The following is a 13,021-nucleotide window of genomic DNA, read 5'->3' as shown; positions in this document are numbered from 1 at the left end:
TAGTTACCATCAGAGAGTTCAGAACGACTGTTTTCTCCTCTATAACTCTGCTGATCAAGATTGAAAAAGTATACAAAAACGTTTCATGAATGTCCAGCTTTGATTAGTAAATCACTGTGTACGATACGATATCCACTTGGGTATTTTGATGAGAGTACAGTATTGAAACTGAGATTGTTATGATAGACAGAAAAGGGAATGTCTCTTTAAGCAAGACTGAGAACTGAAGACTGTGAGAGACAGAAAGAGAAAGGGAGAGAGAGAGAGAGAGAGAGAGAGAGAGAGAGAGAGAGAGAGAGAGAGAGAGAGACAGCAAGAGAGAAAGAGGGAGAGAGAGAGAGACAGAGAGAGAGAGAGAGAGAGAGAGACAGAAAGAGAAAGAGAAAGAGAGAGAGAGAGAGAGAGAGAGGATGAGACATGCTGAGTTCCCTATACTCCCTATAGAGACAGTGCAGATGTGGCCCTGAGCAGTCTGAAAGAAAAGCTCTACAATCACACAGACTAATCACCACATCACTCACGCAGTCACTACGCAACTCAATAGACCACCAGTCAGTCAGACACACAACCAACAGCAATTTTTACATTTCAACATCTCTGTACATACAAGGTATGGAAGTATAACAGATAGAAATCTAGACAACAACATTTCCCCTCCAAAAAATGTTCTGCATTGCATTTCTAATACATCCAAGATCTCTGCTTAACATGTGTCTTTGAATAATCTGCTGTATTTCACACGCGTAATACATCGTGTCCACTTATTCTCGTCCCCTTGATCTTTAAGGAAGGGATGGGAAGAGATTTCTTATCGTTTAACGAGTGGCCAGTTACATAACAAAACGAGCTGTTATGTAAGTCTTACAATTCTCTATTTAAAGGGAAAATTTTGGAACATTGTCAAATTATTTTCAGTTCAGTGGAAAAATCATTTGTAAATTTTTTTTGCTGCCATCCACATTTAGCTGAGAACGCCACCCATCATGGGAAGGGCGTGTGTGTGTGTGTGCTGTGTTGCAGTGTGTGTGTGTGTGTGTGTGTGTGTGTGCTGTGTCGCAGTGTGTGTGTGTGTGTGGATTTGGCCTATCTGATACAGATCCTGACGGCTCTGCTGAATCATTTAACAGGCGACCGTGGAATCCTAAAGACCGATGCTCTTTAAAGCTTCAGCTTTCTCTAGCTTGATTATTTTTAGGCTACCACCAGTGGGCAAGATGGAGTAGCCTCTCTCTCTCTCTCTCTCTCTCTCTCTCTCTCTCTCTCTCTCTCTCTCCCCTCTCTTTCCTTGTTCTCTTTGTCCTTCTATCTCTCTCGCTCTCTCACTCTGTCTTCCAGTTGTGTAGCCGGTCCATCAGCTCGGTGGTGACAGAGGGATTGTGTTTTTGCTTTAGAGGATCTTAATCTCCGTTTCTTCTTCAGATAAATGAGACACGGTGGCAGGACAGTCGGTGCTAGATTGAGCTCTCGACTGGAAATAAATCTAAGCTCCCTGAACCTACCTGCCTGAGGAAAAAGAAAACCCCCTTCTACAATGACCTTGACTCCAGCTCTCCTTTTCACTTCAACAAAACACAGCTCATACATCAGCAACAACCAGCTATTTATAAGTACAAGAGAAGGCACTTCCCACTTCACTGTCCTACGTTCCTTAACGGAGCAGAGGCCTGTCTCATGAATATACATGAGCCAGTGAGCCTGGGCCATGTGTAGTGTGACTAGCAGCAACAATTTGAGTGAAAGTTTGAAAAAAAAAGAAAGAAAACACACACGCACACACGCTCACACACACACACACACATGCACAAAACTTAGTGTGTTCAGAAGTGCAGCTGAGGTTGAAATCAGAGAACTTTTACAGATGCATGGAACATGGACTGATCATACACGGTGGAGTTACCATGGTAAAATGTTGGACAGACCCCATGGTCCTAAATAGAATCGGTGCAGCCCTAAATGGGAAAGCCCAAATTATTGGCGATTATTGACGTAGATAAATATGAATGAGATTTTCTTCTTTTTCTTTTGAACAGGAAAAAAAAAGTGATTCACCAAAGATGCATGAGTCTGGTCGGTTGTGTCACTCACCCCTTCAGCTGGATATGCCTCCCAACCAAGATCTCCCAGAGCCGACATAGAATCCAGCAGTGTAACTTTAGAAAAAAAAAAGAAAAGAGAGAGGGAGAGAGAGAGAGAGAGAGAGAGAGAGAGAGAGAGAGAGAGCGTAATGAATCATTCCAATCAAAGCAATCTCATGACTTTCTGTGAGGAGAAACAAGTTGTTTAGATGCAGTTAAATATTTGGCAAATGAATTATTGGACAGTCACTAACTATCAGGTCTCCCACCAGGGGCGCATATTTAATCCCATATTCTAAATCATTCCCACAAAGCCCCTATTCTTCAAAGACAAGAAAAACACAGCTATGAATTCTTAACAAAGAAAGACTCTTTAGTGTAATAGAGGAATCCTATAATGCAACCAAGATGAATACCACATGGGGACAAAACACAACTGACACTCAGGTTTACAAAAAGATAAGGAACGGTGAATTAAGAGTGCTTTACTAGAGAAGTTAGCATAAAATTAAGGAGCAATTGGATTGAAGAAATGGTTCTAAGACAGCAACAAAAAAAAAAGAAAGAAAAAAAAAAGGCTATTCAAATTCTGGAGTCAATCAGCCCTCCCCCGACTCTCTCCTTCCCAACACCAAGTCTCTGAACTGTGTTTTCCCACTTTGAGTTCTATTCCAGAGTAATTAAGGTCTCAGCACCGTGAGTGATTAATTTTTAATTAGGCCCCATCTGCAGATGTTGCCTTTTTCTACTCAGAGCCAGCCTTGACAACACAACTGCAACCTCAGCCCCCTGTCTCTTCCCACACCACTGTCACGTGTATCATCAATACATCAGCTGTAAGTTGTCGTGCTAAAAATGCTGAGCTAAGCGTGTTTTCAATGTGCTTAAACTGCCTTACCAGCAGAGCTAACAGCCAAGTTACTGACAATTTAAATTTTATTTTTCATGAACGTTCTCATACCTTGTCACAGAAAAAGTACAATGAAAAATGAACTTGTAACATGTCATTTGTTTTACATGCTTACCATTTTTGTTTCTTTTTTTTTTCTTTTTTTTTTCTTTCCAAAATCGCATTGCTACATGCCAAAACGGTTCAATGATTTTCTATAAATACGGTCTGTGCGCGAGAGTGAGGGAATTTCAGTGATAAATAAATAAACGTGATACTGTAGATAATTACGACCTTTACTTACAGCATCTGTCTGGCTCACCCCTCCATATTCCATCTCTACTCTCCTCTCTTCCCTCTCTACAGTGAGTCGATTGATGAGGACCACTTTCCAAAAGAGGCTGATTCCTGATACAACACATTACCTTCCCCCTGATGGTGACATTTCAAAATAAATAAAGTAATGGGGAAAGTATGCCAGTGTGTTTTCAAAAGCCATTTATCCAGCAAGTGGGTAGGATTACACTAAAAGAGAGAGAGAGAGAGAGAGAGAGAGAGGGAGAGAGAGAGAGAGCGTTCCACTTTCCAGCCTCCAACAAAACAAGAGCATTTTTCTCCGTACTTTTTTTTTTTTTTTTCTGGTTGAATTAGCGGCTGTTTGGGCAGACATACAGATTACAGTCTCGTTCCACAGCTCAACATGTGCAGAACGCACAAATGGATAATGTTTCCTCATCCAACGCCATTAGAGCGCGACTTAAACATTAGAATTGAGAATTTACATGAGCAGAATAAACACTTCTCAGTCAAGTATTTACTTACTGTGTGATGAATTGCCACAACTTAGCTATAAAGTTTTGGTTTTTTAAATGATCAAGGGATTCATCCAGACATTAAACATCAGTAAAACCTGATTTATTTTTAGGGCCATGTGTCAGAATATCATGGTTGGCTTCTTGTAGATTGTTCATGAAAGATACATCATCTGTCAAGAATCTCGTAACATAATCTTCTTTTTCAGTCTTTCGTTTTATGCCCAGATCATGTGTGAAAGAGGAGGTATGTATTTCTTTTTCCTTTCTTCTTATCCCCCCGCCCCTCTCTCCCTCTCTCTCTCTCTCCCTCTCTCTCTCTCTCTCTCTCTCTCGTTATTTCGTTCCTTCTTTCTCACTCCCTGAGGAATATCCAGAAGCCTCTACATTTGTAACCCAAACTGGGTCTGGGCTGCTTCACCTCCCAGCTAAAAGACTTGATCATCAGTCTTTCAGCCACAGCTCCGATTCTGTTTTATCTAATGAGCCCAAAGCTAAATACCATCAATAGCTCAAGGCTCAATAGAGAAGACATCAAACAGAACCAACACTTAACAACAAATGATTCATCTCCCTTCATCTAGACGTCCATTATGACAGTACATGATGTCACTCTGCTTGTGTTATCACAGCCCCAAGTCCGTTCTGGTAAGATAAGACGCCGAAACATTTCGGGTTAGAAAACATCGTTTCTGTGATCTTTTCATGAGGGGAAGTTTGTCCATTTCACCACTTTCTCACACGCAGACTGATGTGTTTGAAGTAGCACGCTAACAAAAGCTAATCCCATTGATAAACTCTGCTATCGCTGTCTCCTTACATACAGTGTGGGGATTTTCACAAGGGTCAGGTTTCACGTGGGCACGCTCAACTATTGATTATCGTTGGCAGCCTGCGTTTTACATTAGAAATAAAAAGCTGAGAGACTCAGGGACTATGTTCCAGGAATGGGACACCCCAGAGAAAAAAAAGAGCCTCTTAAGCCACCCCTGCTCATTAAGAGGTGAGGAGTCCTTCTGTGAGCCAGTACTCTTAACACTCTCATCGTTATCATCTACAGACAAATCACACATTACCTTCACATTCAAGCCTTGCTTCATCTTCAGATCACATTATAATACTCTACACAATGTTTCAAGCATTCGTGATTCACGGGCACTTATGCCTTGAAATCACTAGACACTGCACACATTATGGGATCTGGCCTGAGCTGCTATGCAAAAGGAATGACTAACATATTACGAAACATGAGCTCCAAGGAATTATGAATTCAATGTTCAGCACACTAGACTTGGGGGCACTTGAAGTTTTGGCATGTCCATTATAAATCTTGCTTTACAGTAATAAACGGGCCAGAGCCCATTAATAACACAGAACACATGGAGCCCAGATCATTATGATGAATTTGTATAATTATTTTGTTGTCTCATAACAGTGTTACTCATACTCCGTGAGGGTGGGCTGCAGTCAAAATTGTAAACTGCCTTTGGAACACACACAATGCCTTGGCACATCTTACCAAATCAAACTTCAACTTGTTCTTTAGCTTTGCCCCCTTTCTCAAAAACACAAAAAAAGAAAAATCAATCTTTTGTTCTACAGAACCAAATCTACAGTCTATATTCCTCCAGGCAGTGTGACCGGGCACTTCATGGAGCGGTACTTGTCTGAGCGGTCAGGGAATAGTGTCTAAAGCAGGAATGTGTTTACTGCAGATGATTAGCAGAGATTTTGTGTTGGGAGGGGGTGGAGGCTCAGTGTGTCCAAAGCAATGATCTCTCTGCTCTCTAATCCCTCCAGCCTTGCAGCTTTCATCTACCTGCCAAGATTCAAACACCTCTACCAAGACCAGCTACAGACCTCACAACCAGTGGCACATGCAAATAAACACACACACACACACACACACACACACACACACACACACACACACACACACACACACATACACACACACACAGGCAAGCATACACACACACACACACACACACACAGGCCAGCATACACACACAAACGCACACACACACTAAAAAAAAGAACACACACAGTTATATCCTAACAACCAGTTCAACCTGCAAAGGAAATAAAAGGATAGCCATCTCTCTTTCAAACTCACACACACACACACACACACACACACACACACACACACACACACACACACAAAAAGAAAGCCCAGTATATCCAATCCTACTCTTATCCTCTCTGACCCTCACTGCATTTATTCATTTGAATTAGCAGCGAGTGCTACTGAGGACCTTTCGTTCCGCTGTGCTCCCCTTAGCATGGGTGAGAGGGTTGTCAGGGTAACACAGAGAAGAGGGCTGTTCAGAGGGGGGCAACCAGAGAGCCCTGTCTCTTGTCCTACACAGACATTAAGCGTAACTGGAGTCTGCTAAGTTTGGTCTGTAGCACTCACCAAGCTAGGTCACACAGCAGCCAATGGCACATTAGCAAGCACGTAATCACTGTTGAGAGGACCCAAGAACAGTACCTGAGAGTAGCTAGTGACGTGCGCTGCATTTCTAATGGGCTGAAAAAAATCCCTCCAGAGAGACATATGGCAGCCTCTCATCTCCTTCCCTCTACTCAAACAATCAGAAAATCATGTGCTGATGACGATTAGTAACTGATGACAATGTTCATACTAGCCTCATATGATCTCAGAACTTCACCTGAGAGCATTTGCATTCTCATCTACTTCTGAACCATCCAACCTTCGGTTTGTCTGATGTTTTTTTTTTTCTCCTTCCAGGTTTACTTTAGTTCAGCCTCCATCATAATGCTGTGAATAACAGCGCCAGACTTTTTTTGCCCAGCAGGGGTGACAGCAGTAAAGGCTATAATCAGAAGTGGCTTGGCCTTTAACTGAGCTTCCTTCTCTGTCCAACACACCATTTCATATGGTACTGCAGTGTAGTCAAGCCTGCAGAGCACTGATGCACACAAGACAGGAAAGAACTGTAATTGAATACCCCTCTCTCTTTCTCTCAATCTCTCTCTCTCTCTCTCTCTCTCTCTCTCTCTCTCTCTTTCTCCTTCCCTCTCTCCTTCATTCTCTCCCCAGCCATCATATATCAAGTGGACACAGTGTGGTGCCATGGTAACGAGGCGTTAGAGACCGAGGTTTGAATGACAGGATCCTGAATCCTAGGGTCTCTGGACACCAGGGAGGGTATAGAGGGAAAGGCCGACTGGTGATTGTGGGGTTGGGGGTGAGAAGAGGTTTGTTGATGAAATTCACAGGATCTGAATCCAGGCTAAAGCATAATGGCATACAAATCCAGCACAAAAAAGCATTTCCATTCTCTCTCTCTCTCTCTCTCTCTCTCTCTCCCCCTCTCTCCCTCTATCTTCTCACCCAACACCCAGTGGAATCTCATATCAGCTGCCAGGTCACTGCGCCATTGTGCTGCAAACATGCACTCCAGCCACATAAAGGATGAAGCCTTTAGACAATGACCATTCTCTCTCTCTCTCTCTCTCTCTCTCTCTCTCTCTTTCTCTCTCTCTCCAAAAATGAGCATGCAGTCAAGGTAGGCCGAAAAATGACCGGCCAGTTTACAGTTCCGAGCCAGCGCAACTTTTTACTTTTGGAAGCAGGAAGGGATTGTGAAGAGCTGTTTGTTTTCACTGTCATGGCAACACTACAGCAAAATGCAAAACGTAAATTGTAAGGATGCTATTTTGTGCCATCAAGGTCACATTTTCCTCCACACTGATTCACGCATTCACCTCTCAGTAAATAGTATGACAGACAATGCTTGTTGTTTGTTGATGTTCTAAAGCAATAAAGAGATAAACAGTCTTGTCTAACCTCAGCCGATCCATTACCTCCTTACCTCATCTCTATCCTCTACCTTCATCCATGATCCACTGCCTTCAGGACTGAAGTCCTTTAAATCCACTGATAATGAGTTCCATTTCAAAGGTCATTCAGTGTGTAAGATTGAAATATCGTTGAGAAACTTGACCACTGTATCTTTACTTCAGCTGGTGCCCAGAAAACAATCACATCTCTGCTCTCTTCAGTGTACTTACTGGTAACCACCAATATCTTTGTGGTGCATTATTGTATCACTTTTACAGTTTTTTTTTTTTTTTGGTTTTTTTGGAGGAGGGGGCTAATGGACTGCTTTACTGTTGAACTTTATGAAGCCACTGTGGAGTATTGCTTTCTGTAAAGAGGTACATTATGGCAAGATCCTTAAGTTACACTGCAAAGCTTTCTCATTTGTCACCCTGTGTGTTAAATTACTGAGGTTTCTTTCTTTCTTCTTCTTTTTTTTTTCCTCAAACCGCACAGAATAAGATCATGTCTGTGTCAGACCATCACGTCAGGGCTAAGAACTAACGTGACCTGGAGTAGACAGTGACTAGCCCAGGATGTTGGTTTTGGCTTTTGAAAAAGATGCTCTCTGAGAGGGCTGCAAAGCTGCCGCCAAGGTCGTATCGAATCTAAATGGAAATCCGACCAGCGTTTGACCCAACACACACAGGAAACGTCACTACAGACAGACGGAGCAAACAGACTGGCATCAGCCATTCCTGTCAGACAAACCTGACGTCCAGAGAGAGACAGAGAGGGAGAGAGAGAGAGAGGGAGGGAGAGAATGAAGGGGGAGGTTTCATCGGTCAATAACGCAGAGCCAAGTAAATTGAAAAACCCTGCTGTTTGTTTTGTGTTCCATTAATGCACCAATTCAGTTTCAGATCACAAATCCCTTTTAGGACCCAAAAAACAGTGAAAGTAGAAGGAAAAGGGGGCAGTGGGTTAGCTAACAGATGAATTCAATTTAAACAAATAAGAGGTCAAGACTAAAGCTTAACAAAGAGAAGGGGAACAGGGCACACTGCGTGACGTTTCGAGACAGCCTTTTTAACCCAGTATTGTGTTGACCAGACTGCTAATGAGCTTCCCGCCAGTGGAGTGGTGCCTGGACATGATTGTGTATGAGATGGTCATTTGTAAAAACAGGGAGGGGGAGGGAGAGAGAGAGAGAGAGAGAGAGACAGAGAGAACATAGAGAAGGAGAGCCCCTGTCTAACCCAAAGCAGGCTCATTAGCCAGTAAAGACAGGAGCGTTTAGTTAACGAAGCAATGTTCAAAGGGCACAGAGGCCATCCCACCGAAAGTAGGTTACCAGTCCAGCGTGTCAATGAAAGTGTTTCTTTACAAGAGTTACAGACACCGGCCAAACAAACAAACAAACAAACAAACTTGAGATGATATGAGGGTTGCCTCCCAGTCTCTTTGCTCCTTTATGGCACAAGATAACGTCTTAGCCGGCGGGTATCTGTCTCTCAACACTCACAAAAATTAATTAACGGCCATTTCTTTCTTCCTGGTGGTCCGCAACCTTTTATTTCTTCAAAACAATTATTCACATCTATTGGCAGATGGAACCTCTTGGTGAGCTGATTACTTTGCTGTCCGCCATCGGAAGCACACCAGATGAGAAAAGGGATATTTTAAAACCCTTTACTGTATTTTTTATGACACATCATCGCATGAACTGTGGCTCTAGCCGCAAAAACCCCAACATCATTCAGGTAATAGAGGTGAGCAAAGGGATCAATGTCCTCACTGGTTCAAGGTCACGGCCAAAATGATGAAAAAGACTCAATCTGGTTAATTACTTCTGCTCAATTGATCATGGAGGGGGTGAAATATTTATCTGCCAATAAGTACAACTGTTATGAATTAAAGCAATTAAAACAGGAGTGGCCTTTGGCCTCCGGCGAGCACACATGCAGGGTTTTGTGTGATTAATTAATGAAGATGAGAGTGTTTGGCCAAAGCCTGCCCAAGCAGAAGCTCAGAGCTATGTGGGAAAAAAAAAAGTTCTCTCTGATGGGGGAGAAGCTCTCTCTGATGGGCTGTTAAAAATCAGGAAACAAGACATGGGCACAGACGCTCGTCTGTAAAGACAGAGAGTTCCATCCAAGATGAGAACAGAGCCCCTCACAAACACATCCCCAGCACAGCTAAGAGCAGCCACTAAGCAACAAGAGGCAAGCTAGTATCTGCCAACGATTAGGGACAGCAAAGGCTGGGACAGAGACGGAGAGAGCTGAGGAGTAAAAGAGAGAACAGCAAAGAAGAGAGACAAGATAGGGTTTTAAAATATATGTGTTATGTTAAATAAAGACCACCATTAGGTTTGGGTTAAAACCGATCAGGGGACAAATAACTTGAAAGTCCAAGTGAGTTTAAAACCAGTAGAAATAAACCAAACACCATTCAACAGGCAAAAGTATTATCCTTGTTTAACTGTACTATAGTATACTTATGTTGGACATGATAGTTACTGAAACAGAGGCAGATTGCGCAAACCAAAATGAAATTTCGCGACATGATACGTCCATAAAGCATTGAAAATTACAGAGTTGGAGAATATTAACATATAGCACTCCACACATGAAATCTAATAATATTCTGCAACTGCTCCGTAAACCGCTCTAGAAAACAATTACTGATATGTGGAAATCTGTTTTGAAGCACAACATGTACAGGTGGTAGTGAGGGCACCATCTGCTGGTCTAAAGTGACACTGCATCAAGTTCAAAACTAAACACCAGATGACATTTACTTTTCAGAAACTTTCGAAGAAAAGAAATTCTTGTCCGGTTCATGAACGAGAAAAAAAACCGCTGTCGTTCATCAATGACATATGTCATTGAAATCGGCCGTTCTTTTGTGTTACACGCCACACACACTCCCGCAGAGGCTTAAAATAACAAACGCCGGACAATCTTTCAGCTCAGCGAGCAATCGCAGCAGGCAGAGCGACGACTTCGCAATGATGGGACTGTATTTACAACAGAGCGAAGCATAAGCACACGGATAAAAAGACAAAGCAAGTAAGAATGTACTTTTGCCCGGGGAGTTTCACGATGACTCGTAATGCACGCTGACATACATGCACACACATGCATACACACGAGAACACGCAGTTCACTACGGTTTCCCAATTAGATCAATTGCAAAAGAGAATGCAGAGACAAAGACAGCAGGGATATAGTTAGGACAGGAGGCCAGAAAAGCAAGTCTGATTGAATAAACACAAAGTAGAAGAGCAATTCCTCTGCTATCAAATAAATGGGTTTCTCTGCCTTCAAGAACCATGCCAAGAGAACCTTAGTACTCCACAAGACTCATACTATCTATGAGTGGTCAACAGTTAGCCAGCCCCACAGGCTGTCCTCACTGCCCCTTCCTCATTCATACTACAATCATTAATTTGAGTAAATACTAGTTTCGTTGTGGTAAATAAATCACTGACAGAAATGTTAAGCTTTTCAAGTTTGATGTGTGTGTGTGTGTGTGTGTGTATGTGTGTGTGCACGCGTGTGTGTGCGCCTGCGTGTGCTTGTGTGTATGCATATTTCAATTAAGTGTTCATCATAGTTTGAACTTTCTGGGGGGGGCTCTGGTATTCCTGAACCAGGATTCCATTAAAATCCTCTTCTTTTTGGAGACCGCTTATCTTTATCTCTCTCCTGCTGTTTTCCTCATTTATTTATGAGGCTTTGCTATTTTAAACACACACACACACACACACACACACACACATTCGCTTTTTGCTTCAGATTTGCTTCCTACATAGTCTTATTATCAGTTACATTTGAAAGCAATATGTCATAACAGTCAGTTGATAACTCTTTACCATTTTAAAGTTAACTTTATACAAATGCAAAATGCAGTTTTATATGTCTACTTTTTTCTTACGTCTGAATAATGAGCATTACACCTACCAGATCAAAAACTCATGTCAGATATCTCTATGGAATGTATGGAAGAAATTATATATTCGTGGCAACATCTATGTCTTCAAGAGAAACTGAGTGGGACTTGGTTACTGGAGCCCTCATACTTAAGTCAGGTCTAAGAGGGAATTATCTGATCTCTCTGTCTTTCTTTACAGTATATTGTTTTTCAACAAATTGTCAGTTAAGAGGCCTCTCTCTCTCTCTCTCTCTCTCTCTCTCTGTGTGTGTGTGTGTGTGTGTGTGTGCACCACCGTGATTCATACTGAACAACAGTAAGAAACGACAGTACGAAGAGCTCTCCGTTAATGAGGGAGAGGGTGGACAGGTCATCGCAGGCTTAGATCATACAGAGGTTCAAGTCACGTTTGGATTACAGAGCGCCAGTCTGTAGTGTCCACACACTGTGTGTAGATCCACAACAACATGTGTGCAAACACATAAAAAAGTAATCTAAGATAATTTCATGTAAATTTCACTAAAATGCATTATGCGCACAAATGTTTCACGACAACGTGAACCCTAGAGGTTATTCGATTCGATTCGAAACTTACCCACTACTTTTCCAATGCCAATTCCAGGGAATAGGACATTTGGTAGCGTTTTAGCCAACAGCCTCGTTGAGAATTAAGTAGTTAATTGAAATTTGAGTGAATTACCAATTAGTGAAGTACATTTAATGGACGTACTCTGTGTTACAAATAAAACTAATTACAATGTGACAGTAATGCAATTAATGTAATTAATGTTAAAAGTCATTTAATTTAACTGAAATTGTTTTGTTGTTGTTGCTGTTGAGTGGACTGTCATTAAAGTCGTAGGTATTGCTGTCAACATCATTGCTTGAGGAGAGAATCTTAAAGTTTTTCTTCATAAAATATGACCGAGGAGTATTACTTGGAAAGCACGTCAAAGCAACCCTTTGTAAACGTAAAGCACATAAACTCTGATTCAGTTTAAAATCCGGAGCTCAAGAAATAACTGAGCAGCAAAACATGAACACTTCCCCCTTTACGGACTCCTCTTTCAAAACCTGACTAATGCATGCGCTGCATTCAGGCGGCACTTAAGTAAACTGGATTCACAGGAATCCTTTAACCACAAACCTAACCGATTAATTAGTTCAATCCCAAAACCATAAAACACGAAACCCTTACCTTCATTCTCTGGGTAATTCCGTAAGGCCTGACTCGGTGTTAAAGAGGGAAGGAGAAAGAACAGAAGGGATGGATAAATCCAAAGGAGTGCCATTTTCAGGCTGCGCTGAGCGCCCGCTGCATCCCTGTGTACAAAGTTACTGAGCTTCACGACAGAACGAAGTGAGGAGCAGAGCAGGAGGCGATGGGAAGGAGGGACTGTGGCAAGCCTTGCCCTGTCAATCATAGTAGGCTGCCAGGGAAACGGAGGAAAAGGGACCCTCCAGCGCGGAGCCGCTCGCGCTAATTTAAAGGAACACGCGCAATTGAGATCTCAGC

The 13,021-nt window shown here is 42.3% G+C and overlaps 1 protein-coding gene across 1 annotated transcript in view; it reads right to left on the bottom strand.

Annotated features, from left to right (window-relative positions):
- The window catches only part of epha4b (eph receptor A4b), a 78,987-nt gene extending 66,190 nt beyond the window's left edge, over positions 1-12,797 (bottom strand). The window contains exons 1-2 of the mRNA XM_030775927.1: positions 12,704-12,797; positions 2,086-2,150 (exon numbers count right to left, since the gene is read on the bottom strand). Coding sequence (XP_030631787.1) covers positions 2,086-2,150; positions 12,704-12,797 — 159 coding nt within the window. The remainder of the gene's footprint in view (positions 1-2,085; positions 2,151-12,703) is intronic.
- Between the last annotated feature and the right edge of the window lie 224 nt (positions 12,798-13,021).

This window comes from Chanos chanos, chromosome 5 (assembly GCF_902362185.1).
Source record: "Chanos chanos chromosome 5, fChaCha1.1, whole genome shotgun sequence".
Classification (NCBI taxonomy): domain Eukaryota; kingdom Metazoa; phylum Chordata; class Actinopteri; order Gonorynchiformes; family Chanidae; genus Chanos; species Chanos chanos.
The sequence above is the reverse complement of the archived record's forward strand: the minus strand, read 5'-3'. Positions and strand labels throughout refer to the sequence as shown.